The 21805-nt window shown below is 45.8% G+C and overlaps 1 protein-coding gene across 1 annotated transcript in view; it reads left to right on the forward strand.

The window, feature by feature from the left end:
- Positions 1–21805, forward strand: part of SGCZ (sarcoglycan zeta) — a 331877-nt gene that overhangs the window by 250381 nt on the left and 59691 nt on the right. The window contains exon 4 of the mRNA XM_015408245.1: positions 13929–14051. Coding sequence (XP_015263731.1) covers positions 13929–14051 — 123 coding nt within the window. The remainder of the gene's footprint in view (positions 1–13928; positions 14052–21805) is intronic.

Below are 21805 nucleotides of genomic sequence, written 5' to 3' on the forward strand. Positions count from 1 at the left end.
TCTGAAAGGTTTTCTTCTGTATTTCATACAAACTTAAGCAAACTATGTTCAACAAAGAAATTATAACATTCAGTGTGTATCATTTGTTTTGACATATGCATATGCAAATCTAAAGGAGGTCTACTGAGAATCCTGCTCAGAATTGTTCAATGGAGTTAACTGGAGTTAACTCCCAGGAAAGTATTCATAGGACTGCACTGTTAGTTGTAACCATGGTCCAAGCAGGGGGGGAGGGGCAAGGAGTGCATACACTTTATGTTATGCATTGGGACTGAAACATCCTAGGACTGTTCTAGCAGAGACTGGCTGAGCTTGGAGCCCAAGAACAATAGCCCACCAGGACTCTTGAAGCAACCAATCAAGAAGTAATGTTATGTAAATAGCCTGTCATTGGGAGTGGGGTGTGATTGGGTGTGGCAACTGCATGCTGTTTAAACAGGGCTGTGGCCCTGAAGTTTAGTCTTGTACTTGCTGAGATCACTAATAAAGTAGAGCTGATCACTAGTAATGGGGGTCTGCTCATCCATGGAACCCAGTATTTAACACTTTAAGAAGGACTAGCCCAGGTTACAAGTCTGGCTGTTACCATACTATGACATTTCAGAAATAGTGTTGTTGTTTTGTTTCTTCACAATTCATGAAGTTGCATGATAGGACAGGGAGAAGTTTACAGGCTCATATCAGATTCAGAGCAACAATACTTGAGTCCTGTGTAAAGCTGTGGTTCTGGTGGGAATGGTGGGCTGACTCAATCATCTTTATATGCTGAAATTACAGTTGGCTTTCTAGTTACTGTCCCAGTGTTGTCAAGGAATGCTTTTAGTCATGTACTAATAAAAAAAGTCTAAGATACAGGCCTTTGTTTATGATTTTCTGAAGAACAGCAGATTAAGGTGTTGAATGACCAGGGAAACCAATGAATATGGAACAGTTTCTTCAGCTCCATAAGAAAAGTACCAAGTTCTCACACTCAGAAGACAACTTCCGTTGTCAAGTTGGAGTTGTAAACAAGTGAGGTTAGCTTCTCATAGGGATCACAGGAGCAGGAATTCACTTGTTGGCTAGACAAATGAGCAACTTTGATCAGGAAATTGTTATAGGAGTCAGAAAACTACGTGGTTCTCTGTGGCTTTTGTTTTATTTTGTTGTCTTTAAAGATTTCCATGATCTGATTGGGTTTTTCTCTACTAGGGATTGGCACAAACCAGCTCATGAACCAAAGTTTGTGACGAATTTTGGGTGGTATGTGCTTTGCGAAGTAAAGTTTGTGGCAGGGTGGCTGACACGAACTTTCCACAAACTTTCAAGCTGTTCGTGGAGGTTCATTCCGGTTCATGAGCAGCTACATTTCCAGATAGACTGTCTCCGCTCAATCAAAATGTTTACAGAACTTCAAAGAACAACTTGGAGAACATGTAGAGGAGCATCCAGGGGAGGTCTCCTGTGACTTTGATGTCTCTAGCTTGCATAGGATCCATTCCATATACCCCTGAATCTCTTGAACTTGCGCCTGTCAGGTACAGGAGTATATAGAATGGATCTTGTGCAAGCTAGAGACACCACACTCACTGAGGATCTCTTGCTGATTCTTCTCTACCTACCCTACAAGTTGGGTGAGTATTGGATTTAAAGGGTCTGAGTTAAGCCCCCCCCCAGGAGGTGCCCCCAGGAAATTGCTTTCTGGGAAAATTACAGGTGGTCATTTCCCCAGAAAACACTTTCTTGGGGGCATCTTCTTTGGGAGGCTATATCTTGAACCCCCTAAGTTCAATCCTCACCAAACTTGGAAGGAGAGTACAGGAGAGTTGGCCAGAGATCCCCTGTGAGTTTGGTATCTCTAGCATACTGAAGGGCTGTTCTACTGCATCATAAACCTCACTAACCAAACTGGTTTGCGAGGTGGCTTAAAATTCGTGACAGTCTATAATTTGTGAACAGGGCACATCAAGAACCATGAACCAAACCACACTTTCCCAATTCATGCCCATCCTGTTTGACCAAAATTCAGTGATAGAACACAGGTCTAGCATTCCCCAGATCCAGAGCCCTCTTGCCAGCTCAAGTCCTAATATTCATACTTGGCCTATAGTAACTACGTGATTGTGCTTAGGATGTCTCTTAAATAACTATATTTTAATGCCCCCATTTGGAGATCTGTAGAAGTTGTGGTTTCAGCACATTTGCAGGGCCAGCTCACCCGCTAGGCGAACTAGGCGTTTGCCTAGAGCACGGGCCCTGAATCGGGGTGGCAAACTGCCGCCCTCACCACCACCAAAAGCCCCCCACCCTGCCCCAGAGTGAGTCCCGGGCACTCCAGGGGTGGAAGAGTGGGTCCTGCTGTGGGCTTGGCTGGAAAGAGGTGTGCCCGTGGCACCTCCCTTCCAGCCCCTGGCCAAAGGGACTCACCGCCGCCACCGCCAGCAGGAGGAGCAGCAGCAGTGGGGCCCCCGGTCTGGGCACAGGAGGCGGCATCACAGCTCGCCTGCCCTCCCTCCTTGGGGGCGTGCGGACTGGGTGGAAGCTCCCTGAGAACGGTGCATCTAAGTGCCATCAGAGGAGGCTGCCCACCTTCCGGCACTTCCCGGCCCAACCGCAGCAGCAGCAGAGCCCCCTCCCTCCCTCCCTCTCTCCCACCCACCCACCTAGGGTCGGCAGCCGGCAGGCTCCGGGGCAGAAGGGCAGCCTCTGCTGCCAGAAGGAGTGCCCGTGGGCAGGGGAACCACCAGACGCTGCAGCTGCCCTTGGGTCTGGGCAGCAGGACTCGGTCGCCGAAGGAGGGAGGGAGGGCTGGCCTGTCTGTCTCCCTTTGGGGAGGGGCTGCCATTCGCCTGCCCACTGGAGCTCCCCGTGCGAGTGAGACCCACTGCGTCGGCGTCCTTGCCTTGGCCGATGTGCCTGGCCGTGCACTCCCCCTCCTCCTCTTGGCGCCGGGGGTGGGCGGGAGGGTGCGGGGCAGCCAGATTGGCTACCGGACTGGGCCAGACAATGCTGACGGTGTTGCTGCCGCCACCTGCCAAGGAGGGCTGCTCGTCCCCGCTGTCAAAGCCGGAAGGGTGCGGGTGCACCGGGCAGTGAGCACTAGTGAGTCTTGCAGCCTCTCCGCCCGCGCCCCTCCCTTACCTGGCCGCTTTGGGGGACCCGGCCAGGCTCTTGCGGCCCCTCTGCTCGGTGGGGGCTGAGGGAGCGTGCCATGGTCCTCTGGACAAGCTCGCCTGGGCCCCCCCCACAAGCTAGCCCCGCCTAGGGTGCGAAAAAACCTCAGGCCGGCCCTGCACATTTGGCAACTTTTTACCTTTATAGGTCTTGTGATATTTCTTTCGATGTCATCAATGAATCTGTATTCCCTTCCTCTAGTGGTTAAAAGAGAACAATCTTGGAAGAAGAGGACCTATTGCAGGTAGATCTGTTAACCCTTAGTGAAATGGCTGTGGTTGATTATTCAAACACTTGTTTATGGAGTTGAAAGGCCATTTCTAAGTTCTGACTCCCAGTCTAGAATCTATAGTGCCAGATATTCCCACAATTTACTAATTTCTGATTCACCTGTATCAAAGCATCAGTGATAAATGTCAAGTTTAGGTTGTCCATAAGAAAAAAAAATCATCTTCCACACAAAGCTGCCTCTTACTGAGGAGTCACATTTACAATGCTCTTAGCCTGTGTACTGGCACATACATGGACAGCATTTGTATGGCAGATTTATTTTGCTGAAATGATGAGTTCTTCCCATGAATTGTTTAGCACTTTCTGTACCCAGACATCAATTAGTCAAACAAATCAGTCAACTTCTCTTGTTGGATGATGACATTGAAAAGTATGACTGTTGTTAATATTTGCATAAGTGTGAAAGCAATTTGTGCTTCAGACAGCCATGGGAAATCGTGGTCCTATGCACAGTGCAAGAGCAAGTTGATTGTTTTTGTACAATTTTTAGCTACCTAAATATTTGTAATAATTTATGAACTAAAATGGTCTTGTGAGATGAGAATTTTAATCAAAGACAAACCAGCCCTCAAAGGTAATATGAGTTAATGTTGGCTCTCTCAGCCCCACCTACCTCACAGGGTGTCTGTTGTGGGGAGGGGAAGGGAAAGGAGTTTGTACGCCGCTCTGAGACTCCTTTGGGTAGTGAAGGGCGGGGTATAAATCCACTCTCTTCTCTTCTTCTTCAGTGGCAGATAGGTGGCTTCATACTTTAGAAAGTACACCAAAGGTATACTTAATATATTACAGGCAGCTAGCTTTTTCAATCCATCTCACTCAGTCCCCCTCCTTATTACAGTCTTATTACAGCCCTGTGGATATTTTCCATGCAGGTCACATGATCTCCATCAATTGAAGCAATCAGTTGAAAGCATTCCATGGTGCGTGTCCTTGGTGACTTCATCAAAAGCCCCCTTCCATATGAATTGGGGATAGGGAAATTCACTACACGAATGCCACAACTTATGCACTGAGTTCAAGGTTCATGGTACAACCCAATGGAATGAGTCCCAAAAGAGGATGCCTATCTCTACAGTGAAATTAGACAAGATCGTAATCCATTGCATTTGAAGTGGACTCATTATGCTGTAGTCATGTAGTCATCTCTGTTTTTTTAACATATGTATTTATTTTATTTTATTTACTTCATTTCTACCCTGCCTTTCTCCTCAATGGGAACCTGAAGTGACTTACAACAGTTTCCTCCATTTTATCCTCACAACACCCTGTGAGGTAGGTTAGGCTGAGCGTGTGTGTCTGGCCCAAGGCCACCCAACAAGCTTCCATCGCAGAGTGGACATGTGTTGGGTGTTGGCCCTGGTCAGTATTTAGATGGGAGGCCAACACTATGCAGTGTTGGCCCTGGTCAGTATTTAGATGGGAGGCCACCAAGGAAGACCAGAGTTGTTACGTGGAGCCAGGCAATGGCAAACCACCTCTGAACATCTTGCGCCTTGAAATCTGTGCGAGGTGGCCATGTCAGCTGTGACTTGGTGGCAAAAAAAAAATGTGGCTGTAAAGGGCAGGATGCCTGACATTGAAAGAATAATACAAGAACAATATACTTTACTGAAATACTATCAGGAGGCACTTAGAACATTTGCAGTGTCCATGTACGTATTTCAGTTGGGAATGTAATGCTTCCCCTCTTCTCATTAGTCCTTGGAAATATCAATAAGAATGAATAATACCACAAACAGTTTAAGTGGGATTTGAAGATCTGATTCTGTATGCAGATAATAGCCTATCGTCAGTCATGGATTTCCACTTTAGAATAGGGAAGGTTATGGACCTAACACAGAGAGCAGCCTGTTATATTGGGTTATAAAGCAAATTACTCTAGATGCCTTTGTTTTCAGCGCTGCTTGCAATCAGCAAATCTTAATGGACAGAAATCCAGGAAATCAATTCAAAAGGTATCTTAGAGACATTGTAAAACACTTGCAAGATAATTACTGTGGGGATTGATGGTTATATTGAGAGGTGGAGATCCATCAGCCTTTACCTTGATATATAAATGAATGTTCAACTGGAAAATTCTAAGATATTAGAATGATTATGTTTAATATTCCCAAACCAGGTTTGGAAAAATGACCAGACCCTGGTCTGTCTGGTTACCAACTTTAACTTGGGGGACTGAACATGCTATTTCAAGACAGGCAGTTTCCTTAGGTCTACCTAATCCAGCCAGCTGAAAGGGATCATCACGGAACTCAGTGGTGTCCAAGCGTCCCTTGTCTTTAGCTTGTTTTTTTCTCCCCCAAGGGTTTATAGACACCTTGAGGAAAGACTTCTCCAAGAATCCACAATATTGGTGTAACCACAGGAGCTTCCTGCCAGCCCTTCCACTAGGTCCCTCCCCCTCCATTTCCCCAAATCATTGTAAAGAAGGTGTGTACGTAAGGGATGACTATGGCCAGGGCTTTTTTTTGTAGAAAAAGTCCAGCAGGAACTCATTAGCATAATAGGCCACACCCAGCAGCAGAAACTCATTAGCATATTAGGCCACACACCCTGACTGCACCGTTCATTAGCATATTAGGCCGCATTCCCATGTTACCAGAAGTGTGGTCATCCATCCACACCCACCTTTTGCTTCTTATTCTGTTTACCTTGTTTGTTGTCAAAACCCAGGGCCTTTTTTTGTAGCAGGAACTCCTTTGCATGTTAGGCCACACAACCCTAATGTAGCCAATCCTAATGAGTTCCTGCTGTTGGGTGTGGCCTGTTATGCTAATGAGTTCCTGCTGGGTGTGGCCAACTTGGGAGCCAGCCGGAACTCCGTTCCTGTGCGTTCCTGCCCAAAAATAGCCCTGACTATGGCAAAGGGTTATGGTGGTGATGGAGGCATTATTGTTAAAGTCTGGATAGGCCAGCCTGAATGCTTGCGCAGTCAGTAGAATCTGCTGCTTCCTGGAAATGAGCCAAGAGACATGGAGAACTCAATTTCCCAGGCTTCCTGGCTACAACTAGGGTTGCCAGCTCTGGGTTGGGAAATACCTGGAGACTTTGGGGGGTGGAGCCAGAGGACAACAGGGTTCGGGGAGGGAAGGGACTTCAATGGGGTATGATGCCATAGAGCCCACCCTCCAAAGGGGCCATTTTCTCCAAGCGAACTCCAGCCACCACCTGAAAGTCGGCAGCCCTAGGTACAACAATGCTGCCTGTGTCCAGACCTGAAAGATGAGATCTGTGCCACCACCTTTGCCACCTGGCCTTCTTCTTGGCAAGGTTTGAAATGGGGGGAAGGGGGTTGGATCGCAGTGGAAGGAAGCCTTGACAAGCCAGGCAGTGTTGTGAGCTTTGTTTAAAATAGGTTCACAGGGAATTAAACTTCTCCATAATGATCCCTAGCGCCGCCGTGTCCCCACCCCCAAGTTATGTTTATCAACACCACTTTTTTAAGAGCCTCTGAGAGAAATCTAGTATTTGGGGGTGTTATCCTCAGGATGGGGTGAACAGTATAAAACAACTCCCCTCTGTGGACTGCTAGAAACCAATGCATGAGTGGGTAAAGGAGCCACCTCAAATTCTAAATGCCACTCTTTTCCCCAAAAAAGTTCCTGAATGCCACCACAAAATGTAGATTGCCCCCTGGAGGGCCACATGACCACAGTTAAGAATCACTGCTCTAGCTCAAACAGAGAAAGGTGGAGATTCTCCTGATTACAAGTCACATGTGGCTTGAGTTTACCCTTGAATTTATGTATTATCGTTCCCCTCCCCCCCAAATTAATATTTTGACCAAAACGTCCAGAATGCTTTCAGTGGCACTCTCAGCTTTTTAATTTATTTAATAACTTCATTTATACCCCCCCTGTTTACTGAATGGGAAGCCAAAGCAGCTTATATCTTCTGTCCTCCATTTTATCCTCACAACAATGATGTGAGGTAAGTTAGGCTGAGAGCACGTGATGGGCCCTAGGTCACCTGCACGTTTCTATGGCACAGTGAGAATTCAAACTCTAGCCTCTTCACCATGCCAGCAAGCCTAGGCTTGTCACTACACCCATCCCTCTTTCAGTATCAGTATATGAACAAGAGTGAGGTTGGGGAAGATGCAGTTAGTGTATAATGTTTAGGGAACAGGTATAAGAAACTGCAAGTCGATAAATAGGTACCGCTTCAGTGGGAAGGTAATAGCATTCGTTGCACCTCGGCATTTAGTCATGCCGGCCACATGACCACAGAGCAGCCTTCAGACAGTGCTGGCTCTTCGGCTTGAAAACGGAGATAAGCACCGACTGGCTTTCGAGCAAGGGAAATCTTTACCTGTAAGAAATATGTTGATTTTAGTTTTGAAAAGACAGAAGTTCATCAGTTCTTTCGAGCAAGGGAAACCTTTACCTGTAAGAAATATGTTGATTTCAGTTTTGAAAAGACAGAAGATGATCAGTTCAAGGTAATGGGCTTGCACCTTGGACTGGTCCCCCCTCTCAGACCCCAATAAAATTTACTCATTGCCCGCAGTGCACAATTAGGCTCTAAGGTTGGACCTCCTTCTGTCTTCTACCCCCATTTCTCTTTGCCTTTTATTGTTCACAGGTAAAAAAATTTCTAGTAAAGCTTTTTTCAAACGTGTTATCGTCAGACTAATTTCAGATTAAAAACTTTGGAAATTGTAATGATTGCATGCCTGGGAAATAGCCATTCACATATCATCATTTTACAGTAGGCATCTCCATATTACTTTTCCTTCATTCTGTTGCTTCTGCCACTTTTAAAAGTATCTGAAGGAATGCAGATCAAAATGGAATATTAACTATCACTTGTGATGGGCTGCAAGCATCCTCAACTTTATTTCCCTCCTCTATTATGTCTACAAATGATTTTTCACCTTCCCTTCTCCCTCCAAACTAGAATTTCTCATTCCATCTGTTTTGCTTGTTTATTGAAAACAGTGCTGTCTGCAGGTCTCTGGTTTTTTTCTGTTACTCTTACTACTCTTACTAAAAGGGGGTTTCTGTGGGCGCATGTTTTCCTTCGGCTGCTAAAATGACACATCCATAGCCAAGACATTTTTTTAAATTGTTCATTTAATTCATTACTTACTAAAATATTTCTGTCCCTCTTTTCCTTGTTACAAGGTGGCTTATGTATCACAGTTAAAGCTTTCCAATTGAAAATCAGAAGGGAGTAAACCCCCAGATACCCTTTCCCAAGAGGCCTGCCATCTGTACACCATTATAAGCCTGGGCATATAACGTGGTCTTGCAGCTCCTCCTGGAGATTCTAATAACAGCGCTCTCCTCATCTCCTCCGGGAGTTTATTCCCACAAAGTGTGAGCTACAATTGTATAGGAGCAGGTCTGGTTGATGGCAGGCTTCAAGTGGGAGAACCACCAGCAGGTGGCAGCCTGAAGACCATAGAGAGCAAATGGGGACATATAGGAGGACACAGTCCTTTGGAGGCCCTGAGACCCAGATGGGCTAGGCTAGGCCAGTCTCATCAGGTCTTGGAAGCTAATCAGGGTCGGCTCTGGTTTGGATTTGAATGGGCAACTACCAAGGAGTTCCAGGGTCACTATGCAGAGGAAGGCAACAGTACACTGCCTCTGATCATCTCTTGCCTTGAAAACCCTATAGGGTCACCATAAATCGGCTGTGACTTGACAGGGTTCAGTTGATCTTCAGGTAAATGTGCAGGGGACGCATGTGCAGGGGACGCTCTGTCACTTTGGGGGGGATTTAAGTATCCCCCCGGTATTTTTTCCGGGTTTTTAGATTTTTGTGCACACCTGGGGACTACCCCAAGTGTGCACAAAAGTCTCCCTCCCCCCAGGTGCCCCCGATGCGCGGATTTAGGTATCCACATGCACGGGGGCCACTTCGCTATTAATATATAGATGTTGCATGGGAAGAATTATACAGATGGATACATGCCAACAAATCTAATGTATCTAGATTTGCAAATTCTATATGCTTACTTTTCTTTTCCTTATCCTTGTCTGTGCATGCTGTGCTTCCGCTTTCATTTCTCTAGCTTGTTGCCATCTTGCCTCAGTTTTCATAAGTCTATTTTCATTGTTTCGCTCCCCCCCACCCATTGTTCGGCTTTTATTTCATTGTTCAGCTCAAGTAGCTCCTCTTTTTGCTTCTGTTTCAGCTTACAGATTTTCTAAATGGGCTAAACCTGTCTCAAAGCTTGCTGCCAAACTGTGTTATTTATTTCACGTTATTTCTATTTCTCCCATTTTAGTGTTTTAATAATACAATATGTACAGAAACAGGAATGACTGTAAACTACATTACTGAAAGGCATGGTCTTCCTAACTCCGAGGCTAGGAGAGTCAAGAGACATTTAATTTTAAAGAAAAGTTTCTAAAAACTGAGCACTCTCTGCCTTTTCAGCTGAAACTTGAAATAAAATACAACTATTTATTATACAGTACACAAGAACTTAAGATTAAACACAATGTACATAGAATGGAAATAAAAGCTCAGAACATAGTATTCAGCAATAAGCATAAGTTGCATGGACAATAACTACTGGGTCTCAATAATGGTTACTTAGGGTTATGAGCCCCCAGGTCCCAGCAGGAGATCCCCCGGTTTCAGGGGCTTCTCCCTGCTGCGAACCAGCTGGCCGGCAGGGGAAACCCCGCTGCTAAACAGGCACAACACTTTGCAACATCCCTGATGTGATGATGTCACCTGGAAGTGAGATCATCACATCAGGGACATCATGCGAGGGGATGCTCCAATTTTGGGGCAAACTCTATGGTTTAAGCCCATTTTTACTATAGAGCTTGCCCAAAAGCCAGAGCATCCCCTGCACAATGACCTCAACATGATGACATCACTTCTGGGTGACATCATCGCATCGTGGACATTGCACGGCGATTTCCCTGTTTAGCAGAACACCCCACAAATCTAAACCTCAATCTAAACCAGGCTGCCCAGCAGAGCTTTAGCCAATCCTGTGGGGATTGGCTCCTGGGCAGGCTTTGTTGGGCAGTCCGGTCTAAACTGAGCAGCCCAGCACTGACCTGGATAGCCCAGGCAAACCTGATCTCTTTAGATCTTGGAAGCTAGGCAGGGTTGACTCTGGCAAGTATTTGGATGGGAGACCTCCTTGAAATACCAGAGGTGAGCACAGGCTTTATTCAGCCACCTCTCTGAATATCCTTCAGGCCCCCAGTAGGGGTCAGTCACCAGGTGCACATACACAAAAATTTATTTATTTATTTATTTTATTTCACTTATACCCCGCAAGCGGGCTCAGGGCGGCTTACATAGGCACAACTGTGCAATAAAATACAACAGGATTAAAACAGTTAAGGCACCAAGCGCAATAAAAATAGGACAAGTTAAAACAATTAAAACTATTAAAACAAAACTCACATCTTGCAGGATACATTAGGAACTAAAATACTCACTCCCTATTGTATATCGCGGTGGGATCATGAGGAGGGATGCCATGGGCCAAGATGTTCCAGATGGCCAGTCGGCCCAACCCGGCGGTCCTGCTCTGCAGTTACTCGGTGGTGGTGGTGGCGGCGGCTCCTACTCAAAAGCCTGGCAGAAGAGCTCCGTCTTGCAGGCCCTGCGGAACTGTAAGAGGTGTACAAAAGTATCATAAACTGGGCTGCCCAGCAGAGCCCCAGCTAAGCCTGCGGGGAAAACTCTTCCCACAGGATCAGCTCCTGGGTGGGTTCTGTTGGGCAGCCCAGTCTAAACCAGGCTGCCCAGCAGAGCCTGCAGGGAGAGTTGTCCCCACAAGATTGGCTCCTGGGTGAGCTCTGTTGGGCAGTCCAGTCTAAACAGAAGTAGGGTCAGCTTCTTGGTGAGCTCTTTCGGGCAATCCAGGTTAAAGGAAATGTTCAAAAGAGCCCCAGTTGAGCCACCTCTTAGCTGTTTTTCCCCCCTTGGTGTTTTTCGGTTCAGGTCTGTTGGACCTGAAAAAATTCAGGATGTCCACGAAATCCTGGATCCAAATAATTTACCAATATCGGGATCCATCCCCCCCCCGAATCCTGATTCCCCTCCCCCCATGTCCAATAGACCCGAACTGAAAAATACAGAGGGGAAAAAATTGTGCACTTCTACTATGATATTGCTATACTTTATAGCAAAATGATCTCTAAGTTATAGTATTTTTAAACAGTACAATTCTTGTTCAGTCTTGAACTACATATAACAATCTATCTGTATTATGCAGCGAATATTTTACAAAATTCATATAAACATTTCTGTTGTAAAAAACGTATGGTTTTCTTATTGTGCTTTTGTGATTTATACTAAACTATTAAACAACGGAAGAAGAGCTGGGATATATCCAGAATGTTCAGTTAGATAAATGGGTCTGATATTTGCTTAGGACACTGACATATTACTACATGAGGATACAAACAGTGAATTTGGATAACAAGGAGTTTCTGGATGACCAAGGATGAAATAGTTACGGCTCATTCATTCTCAGTGCCTGCGTTTCTGAAGAAGATTCATATCTGCAAATCAGGTTTAACTGTATGAAAAGTGGTGCAAATACAGCTTTATGGCCGAGAAAAAAAAACCTGAACTTTGGTTTCCTCAGTCCTAGTCCAGTGTGCCCTAACTGCTGTACCACACAGTTATTTCTCACATACACGTTTCACATTGCAAATGGCTTTTGAGATTTCCCTGTCATGAAATAGTTGCTTCTGTTTTTTTTAAGGGAAAGTAGACCCCCCAAATGCGACTTTGATATTGATCTGACACAAACAGCTCTTGATGAGAGTCACTGTGTACAAGTCAACAAGTGCTGAAGGCAGTTAAATGGCAATCATGAACCACTTCGTTTTGTACAGCTCCAGCCATGTCAATAGGTCTCTCTTGCGGGGGTGGGGGATTAATTACCTGAAGAATTCGTCTCTGATGGCCTTCAAGAATAGAAGTGTCAATTATTTAATTTGCACATATGCTTCTAAAATCCTCTGCTAAGAATGAGATTCAAATACACAGGGCTTCAGCTCATTTAGCTGGACCCCATGTAACTCTCTGCCAAGAGGGTGCTTTCCACTTTTGCAAGGAGTCTTCCCCTTGTGGAAGGGCCTCCCTCCAGCAAAAGAACCTCTGCAGAAGGTGGGGTTTTTTGTTTGCATTTGTGTGTGTGTGTGCGCGCGCACATGTGCATGTATGTGTGCCTGTGCCTGGAGGTCATGGCGACCTCTGGTGATTCCTACTGTGGCACGGAGGATGTTCAGAGAAGTGGCTTGATAACCTGCCTCTGCCTCCCAGCCCTGGTATTCTTTGGAGGTCTCCCATCCAAGTACTTGCCAGGGTTGGCCCTGCTTAGTTTCTGAGATCTGACCAGATCAGGCTATCCTGGGCTATCCAGGTCAGGGCTACAGAAGACTTTTTGTGCTACACAAAAAGACCACCATTATGAAAGCAGATTCGTGCAATCAAACCCATTCATCGCTGTGCCTGACTTCCCAATCCCTTGGAATATAATAATTAATAATTATCATATGGCAGATTGTGTAGTATAGCCAGGAGATCCTAAGATTGTTTGGCAGCCAGACGTTCTAGCTCTTTTAGTGTTATGCACCACTAGGTGGTGAGCTAAACTTGTTTTTAAGGCAAGAGATGTTTCAGAGGTGGTTTGCCATTGCCTGCCTCTGCATCATGCCCCTGGTATTCCTTGGAGGTCACCCATCCAAATACTAGCCAGGACTAACCCTACTTAGCTTCTGAGATCTGATGGGATCGGGCCAGCCTGGGCTATCCAGGTCCGAGTTAATCCCTTGGAAATGCCCTTCTTCTTGAGGACTGCCTGGCACCTACCTAACCTTCCTTTAGGGGGCAGGCCAAAATAGTTCTTTTTTTGTATAGGTTCTTAATTTAGTGGTTTCATCTTTTTTTAGTTGTTTTTACAATCCACTTAAGGACTCTTTTATAAATATCATTTTAGTGTTTGTTTTATGCTGTTTTATTGATTTAAATATTTACTTTTAACCCACTTTTCTCCCCAGTGGAGACCACAGGAGGCTTACATCATTCTCCATTTATTTTATTGTCACAACAACCACCCTGTGAGGTATGTTAGGCTGACTGGCCCAAAATCATGCAGCAAGCTTTCATAGAAGAATGGGGATTCGAACTCAGGTCCTCCAGATCCTAACCGCACACTCTAACCACTACACCACATAGAGAGTTAATGCCCCTGGCTTGTTTCTAATGGCTCATTTTTCTTCTGCTGGTTTTTGCTGTGTTATTTTAGTGTGTGAGCCACCTTGCGCAGGTCTGCAGAGAGGTGGCACGGCCTCTGAAATTTTGAAATAACTAAATAGAATACCACAGCTCCTTCTTGCTCCCCCCAAAGCCCTGCTGGAAGGACAGTCGACAGCTGCCTTTCAGTGCAGTTAGGATCTACGATGAAAACTGGAAATGGACCCCCGAAGGTATGGAAGTGCTCAGAGCGCTTGGAGTCCTAGCCTCAGATTCTGGTTGCTCTCTTGTAGGAGCCGATGCTGTGGAAGCCCAATGTAAAAGGTTCGAAGTGAGCTCCAGTGAAGACGGGAGGGTGCTGTTCTCTGCAGATGAGGAAGAGATCGTCATTGGAGCCGACAGACTGAAAGTAACAGGTAGGTGATAACAATGGGATCCCTGACGATGACCTTTTAAAAAATTAACTGCCGCTGTACCAGTGACGACATGTCTAAGGTTTATACGATTCCACCACACTGTCCTTTAATGAGCAGAAGCCTTGGATTCGCCATCACCAACAGTACAGCGCTAAGCAGAGTTCATCCTTTCGAAGCCCATTGACTACAGAATGCTGTAACTCTTAGGATTGTAAAGGTTATTCTCCGATGTGTTTGCGAAAGCCCACAAATAGAGGTTTGATGCTATGTGAAGGAAGGGCATTTTCATAGGCTGAGAAGCGATTTTAAAAAAAGAAAGAACCTGTGGCCCAAGCTTGTTACAGAGTAAAACTTGTAGTGCCCTCTGCTGCAGAATTCAGCCTTTCAAGAGCAACTCCCTTTTCATATGTCATCTCCAATCCAGCACTGATTTATTGTTCTTTTGCCATTTTGAAAGGTTTACTTAGGCAGTGCCCCCTCATAATCATAAAAGCTGCCGTTATGTAGCATGCCCGACACTTCCCTGTGCTCAAAATGTCACATCTAATTTTGCCGTGACTTAAGGGGAAGTACTTAAAATACTCTATCAAGAGAGCTTAAATAAGGTTCACCTTGAGCAGGTGAAGTCAAAATCTATTTCTTGATAAATGCCTGCTCCCTGGATTGGACTAGTGAGAAATGGCTCTGTCTGGGTTTATGTATATATTCTCCAATGAAAGGCTGTGTTGGGTACTCTCTAGGATTAAAAAGAAATCCCCAACAGTGCAATCCTAAACATAATTGAATTGTTTACAATAGATTCAGAAGGGTATAATTCTGCTTAGGATTGCTCCACCAGTAAACAAGCACTGTGACATAAGTATTTCCTGATGTGCTAGCTTTCTACATGCAGGGGACTGTATGTCATGAGGGACAATCAAGATTCTGATATCCCAGCTGCGATCCTACCACCTTATTCAGGATAATGACTAGAACAGCTCCAAATATTAGTTGTTATGAACTGGTGGGGATTGTTGAGAATCGTTTTCCTGCTCTCCAGTTTTCAAAATGGCAATACTCTTCTGGAGCAGCTGTTGCAAGAATAGTTTCCTTACGGGGTGAGAGTACCAAAGGTTTCAAACATTTTGTAGTATTTGGGTTTTTATTTTAAAAATGCAAGTTAGGCAAGGGCTCTGTCAGGAGTTTGGGGGTATGGCTTGATTCTTTTCTCTCCATGGACAAACATGTGTCCTCGGTAAAGACGGCTCTTTCTCATCTACACCGGGCCTGCCAACTGGCTCCCTATCTGCCTTGGGAGGACCTTGCCACAGTAATTCAGGCAGTGGTCACCTCGAGACTGGACTACTGTAATGAGCTCTATGCAGGGCTACCTTTGAAGATGCTTTGGAATCAGCAAGTGGTCCGGAACACAGCTGCCAGATTGCTGATAGGAGCATCCTGGTCAGAGCATATCACACCTATCCTGTGTCAGCTGCACTGGTTCCCAATTAGTTTCTGGTGCCAATTCAAAGTGTTGGTACTTACCTTTAAAGCCCTAAATGGCCTGGGACCCTCATACCTTCAGGACCACCTGTCCCAGCACGATCCTCCCCATCTTCTCCGATCTTTATCTTGAAATTTATTGAAGGTTCCTGGCTCACAAACTGCTTGCCTTGTGTCAACAAGGGTGAGGGCCTTCTCAGTCATGGCCTCCATCCTGTGGAACCAGCTGCCTGAAGAGGCGAGTGCCTTGTGGGACCTCCCAAGGTTCCACAGAGCACGCAAGGCCACTCTTTTTCAGGTGGCCTTTGGGTGATTGTGATCGACCAGTCAGCTGTGTCTTCACCATCGATGTATCCTACTCTTCCTGATAGTGGATAGCTTTTAATGGGGATAGATTTTTAATCGTTTTATGTTTTTTAAAGTTTATTTATTGTATCTTTTGCATTGTTTTTATCAGGTTATTTTATATGCTGTTAGCTGCCCCCAAGTCCCGTTAGGGGGAGTGGGAGTGGGGTATAACTTGGATTAATAAATAAAGAGCAGAGCAGAGAGGCACTTGACAAGAAACTTGGTAGTCAGCATGGTGTTGGGCAGGGCTTTTTTTTGTAGAAAAAGTCCAGCAGGAACTCATTAGCATAATAGGCCACACCCAGCAGCAGAAACTCATTAGCATATTAGGCCACACCCCCTGACTGCACCACTCATTAGCATATTAGGCCGCATTCCCATGTTATTAGAAGTGTGGTCATCTAGCCACACCCACCTTTTTCTTCTTATTCTGTTTACCTTGTTTGTTGTCAAAACCCAGGGCCTTTTTTTGTAGCAGGAACTCCTTTGCATGTTAGGCCACACACCCCTAATGTAGCCAATCCTAATGAGTTTCTGCTGTTGGGTGTGGCCTATTATGCTAATGGGTTCCTGCTGGGTGTGGCCAACTTGGGAGCCAGCTGGACCTCCGTTCCTGTGCGTTCCTGCCCAAAAGTATTCCTGGTGTTGGGGTTAGAGTGTCAGACTAAGATGTGGGAGACTCAGGTTCGAATCCCCATTCAGTGATGGCAAGTTGTTGGGTGGACATTGGGCCAGTCACACACTCTCAGCCTAACCTAGGAGAACAATGTTAGCTGAAGGCTCCAATGGAGGACCCCACCTTTTGTTGGTCCCTTCTCTTCTCTCCCAAAATGTAAAATTCTCTATTCTAGCCCTTCTTGGATTAGCTTCTGCTAGTGTGCAATTTCAGCTGGGCAGGCAAAAATAAAACATTTGTTTTTTTAAAGTAGCCTACACTTCATCTTCTGTTCTTCCGCGGGGATTTTAGCTGAGGCAGTGGACTCCCCCCCCCTCCCTCTGCTTGGCTTCCCATCAGTGTCCTAGATTCAAACAACCACCTGGGAACCCGCACTACTGTTCCATCTTAGTTGCTGAGAAATTGGATCAGATCTTGCATGGTGTTTTATGACTATTGTACGGTTTTAATTTTGTTGTTTTAAAATGGTTATCACTGTTATTGTAAATTGAGGCTGCCTGCGGGAAGGGCGGGATACAAATCTAATGAAATTAATAAATGATAAGAATAATCTTGCCAGCCAGCTTGCAAGAAACACCTTTCACGCAGGCTACCTTTTCCCATCGCCTACCTCATAGACAACCACAGGCAGGCACTGGGTTGGATCTCACAGCTCTGCTCTGACAATGGGGCACCTTCCCCCCCCCGGTTGCAAGACAACTCACTCTGGTGTAAGAGGTTCCTCTTGCATCAAGAGAAAGTACCTTATGCCAGAGGAGGCCTCCACTGCTAGCAGAACTGATGGGTTGTCAGATCCAACCCACTGGTCTGAGCTCCTGCCCTCCCCCGGTTGCAAGACAACTCACTCTGGTCTGAGCTCCTGCCGTGCATGCCTGCAATATCAGATGTCCATGCATGCTCATTAAGTAAGCATTGTCAGGTAGCAAACTGTAAAATCTGCAGAGAGGGTCTGGCGACCCATGCAGTGGCATCTGGGATGACGTAGGGCCAGCAGAGGGTTCACAACTTTCTTGTAACCAGCCTCCTCCCAGTTGTAACTAGCCACCACCATATGAGAGTTGAACGTGCACCTGTGCTGTCGGTATGATCATGCATGCCTTTTTCTTTCCAAATTGCCACAACTGTACAAATTGTGGCAACTGTGTATGGAGGCAGTTCTTCATACTGTTGGTTAGGGGTGTGCATTTGGTATATACGGAACCAAATAAATACCTCAAAAATATGGGTATTTATTCAGCTGACTTAGATTAGAAAATCTGATTCAGCTACCGATTTAGCTGAGCCTGAATAAAATATAATCTTGGGTTTATGGTCCCCATAGGCTATAATGGAGCTGAATAAATTTGGGTTTCCGAATTATTTCCTGAACCCCAATATCATACTGATATTTGGAGTCTGGAATATGGGGAAATACAGATTTTTTTCAGGTTCAGTATTCCCAAACCTGAAAACTACCAAAAAAAATTTTGCACACCCCTACTGTTGGTGCCTCCACATGGCCAGATTTCAAAACCACTGGCTGCCCCATATGTGGACTTGCTCTTTATTTCAGTGGTGTTTCCTGCCATTCCACACACCCCTCCATGCTATCAGATATCTTTAAAAAGTCAGGGGGTCTGGAACATCCATAGAGTTCTTGAGCAACTTTTGCTCATGTGCGGCTTCTTCTCCTATTGCTCATGCAATGGTTTCTGCAGCCAGTCATTGGTCTTGGAATGTACAGTTCCAGTTGAATATCTTGGTCTCCTTCCCCACTTGCCCCCCCCCCAATGTGCCCCCTGATGTTGTGCTCCTTTGAGATGGTGGATCCCCAGAAACAGCATGAGGAGCAACATGGAGGAGTGGTTGGCCATGAGGAGGGGAAATTGCCCTTCCCTCCACCACAAGCTGAAATGTAGCATACAGGCCTGAATCTCCAGTGCAAGCCATGCAGGCTTGTGGTGAAACTGACAGGATTCTGAAACCTTGTCCACAGAAAGCCATTCAGTGTGGAGAAGATGAAAACCATGGCTCCTTGTCGATTTCAGCATGATGATAATCAGGGCTTTTTTTGTAGAAAAAGCCCAGCAGGAACTCATTAGTGTAATAGGCCACACCCAACAGCAGATACTCATTAGCATATTAGGCCACACCACATGCCTTCCCTTGACTTGTCCGGGCACCCTGCGGCTGCGGGGAGCCCGGGCTAGCCAGCCCTTGGACAGGCCAGGGAAGTCACGGGGAGGCATTTAAATGCCTCCCCGATCCTTCCAGGCCCCCCGCCTCAGAGTTGCTGGTGGGGGAGGTCGCTATCCAGGCCTTCCCTCTGTAGCCACACACAGAGGTTTTGGCTGTACTGAGCGTGGCCAGCTCTGAAGCCAGCCGGAACTCTGTTCCTGTGCATTCCTGAATACTTCTGAAATGGTTTGGTGTAGAGGAGGAATGAAAACAGGAGAACAGTGGTGGGTTTGGAAAAAGTCCCTTCATCATACAAGTGAAGACAATCGGGGATTTTAACCTCCTTGTCAGTTTACATCTAGTGTGAAAGGCCTTGTGGGAACTGGCTGCAGAAGGAAAGGCTGCCAGGTTTTTTTGAGGTTGTAAAAGATTATATGCATCCAGTTCCTCCTGGTTTGTATTTGTGAGTGGCATGTGCAAAAGTCTGCATATCCAGCAGTTAGAGATAGTTATGGAGTCATTGGTAACATCTAGGACATTTGTCTGCAGCAGTGTAACAACAGTATCCACATCAGAAATCAAACCTGTCAAATTACTGCAGCACCCTTAGTATTTGCTATGTCTGATCTGTCTAAGACAGTCTTATCTTTCCTTGCATTTTAGTTTCCCTACCTCAGTTGTTTTAAGGGATCAGTAATTATTTCTTGTTTCCTAAATGCAGACTACATTTTCTCCAGTTACAATTGATAAGTACTCCTATTTTTAATCCTGTGGCTATTAGAACCTTTAGATTTCTAAAGGCTTAGCCTTTACAATCCAACTTCTTTCTTAGCAGACAAATTAGCAGTCATTGTGTGACCAATGAACTAGTGTTAATTCTGCCTGCCAGAATCCAAAAGTCAAAGTATCTGGTCCTTTTATTTACAGGAAATTTCTGGCACAGACATTTTTAGGATACTTGCATGGGGGGGGGGAGGAAGGAAAAGAGCTTGAAAAATACAAGAATAAAGTCAAAACAAAAACTTAAACAATCAAATCGGTATCCTGCTAGCAGACAAACTCCCGGTTAGACTGCTAAATATTCAGAGGTTTAGTCTTAAGCAAACAATTGACATTAGCTTTCAAAGCAGTTATTAGAAGTTCCATCAAATAAACCACTCAAAATAATGAGAGATGTCACCGTTAGAAAAGCCAGCCGCCTGCAGGAGCCTGGTAATGCTTTTCTTTCTGAGATGTTTTTGAAAAGGAAAAACTCAGGGCAGGTGCGCTGGTTATGTGTAGCTTGTGATTTTCTTTTTTTAGGGTGATTTTCTTTTCTGCTTTGCAAAATGCTGTTACTGGAGCTGCAATCTGAGAGGGGTAAAAGCAGAAGGGTGGGGCTGTTAATCCCATCCCCCTCCTTCCATTTCCCCCAACTTCCAGTGCTTTTATTCCTACTTGGGCCCCAGTAACATGGGAGTTTTTGGGCCGGAAGAGGGACGGATCGGGGGTGCAGCAAATGGGCGCGATCTCACCGCAACATTTGGGAATTGGCGTGCACCCGTCCCCGATCCGTCCCTACAGCCCAGTGCTGCAGAGCAAAAAAAAACCAAGTAAAGAGAAGGACTTACCTGAAACACCGCAGCAAACGTGGCCGTGGGATCGCTGGCGCGTCCTTCGTCAGGAGCATCCGAGGCTCCTGGCCGAACTGTGCAAGTGCACGCATGCGCAGCTGGCTGCCTCAGTCTCCCATCGGTGGCTTCCTTCCCAGCATCTGATCTTGCCAGGGAGCAACTGCGCGGTGGCTCAGGGGATCTGTGTGATCCCGCCGCCGCGTGTCTCTTTTGGTGCGGCTCTAAAAAGCCGCACTTTGGCCGTGTTTTTTTCTGCCGTGTGGCAGGGGCCTTGGAAAACTTTTGAAGAGTTAACCCTTTTCCCTTGAGCCATTTTCTTTCTGAAAATTGCCACTCTGGTGATCAGATGAACTGTTTGATCTGGTGTCATTGCTTCTCCCCTCCAGATTAAAAATGCTCATGCAAACAGAGGCCCATTCTGCATCTAGCATTCGCTCTGTTGTTTTACCAAACCCTCACTGGAACAGGAAAAAAGATGTGGCTCAAAACCACATTCAAATACCCCAGGCCAATGCCGTATGGACTGCAGAGTTACCCCTGAATGGCCATAAAACAGCCATTAATCCATGCAGGCGGTACCATAAAACTGAGGGATAAAAGGAAGTAAAACCAGCATGCATTGTGGAGGCTACCATTAATTCCGACAATCAAAGAAAGTGAAAGTGGCATGCAATGTAGAGGGGAATTTCTGCTTCAACGTGGGTTTGGTATAACAGCGGAGCGAATGCTAGATGCAGAATGGGCCAGTGACATCTGTATCCCGTCGTCAGTGCCCCATTCTCATCCCCGACTTCCCGAGTCTGATCTTTACGGATTGAACTGGTCTTGCCATGCATTTCCTGATGCCTGAACTCACTTTTGCAAAATTAAGCTGTTTGGGAAGTCATATTGCACACTTCCATCTGTGCCCCATTTTTAAAATTTGGTTAGTGATGGGCGTATAAGCGGATCTTTGCCGCAAGGGTTTTGATTCACCACTTGTGCGTTTCTGCACCCAAACATTCTGTCAGGATCGGGAACCCCTGTGGGAGTTGTTTTTGAGTGACAAATCCCCCTTCTGAAAAAACCCTCTCTCCTCCTGTTTCTTGGGCTTGGAAAACTGTGGAAATTATCCCTAGTTAGGCTCCCATATCGGCAGGGAGCCTGGGGGAGGCTGGCACCCCTAATTCAGGGAGACTTGAGTAAAGCTGGAAAAATTGAAATTGTTTCTGCTTCAGAGTTGCTGTTTGAGAGCTCCCATGTTGGAAACAAGAGTAAATGTACTGAAGTCAATGGGGCTACTCTCATGTAAATCTGCATGATGCTTACACTTTCCCCCCATGTATTCCAAGGAAGAGAGGCAAAGCGGAGGAGGCTGAGAGGGGCAAGCTGTCAAAATGGGGTGGTGCTTTAAATGAATGCTTCTGCGCATGTGTGAAAGACAATTTCTAAAAAGGATGCTGCCCGACTGCCGACTCCATGGTTACTGTGTAGCAATA

The sequence above is a fragment of the Gekko japonicus genome, unplaced genomic scaffold, assembly GCF_001447785.1.
Source record: "Gekko japonicus isolate JY-2015 unplaced genomic scaffold, Gekko_japonicus_V1.1 scaffold217, whole genome shotgun sequence".
NCBI classification, from domain to species: domain Eukaryota; kingdom Metazoa; phylum Chordata; class Lepidosauria; order Squamata; family Gekkonidae; genus Gekko; species Gekko japonicus.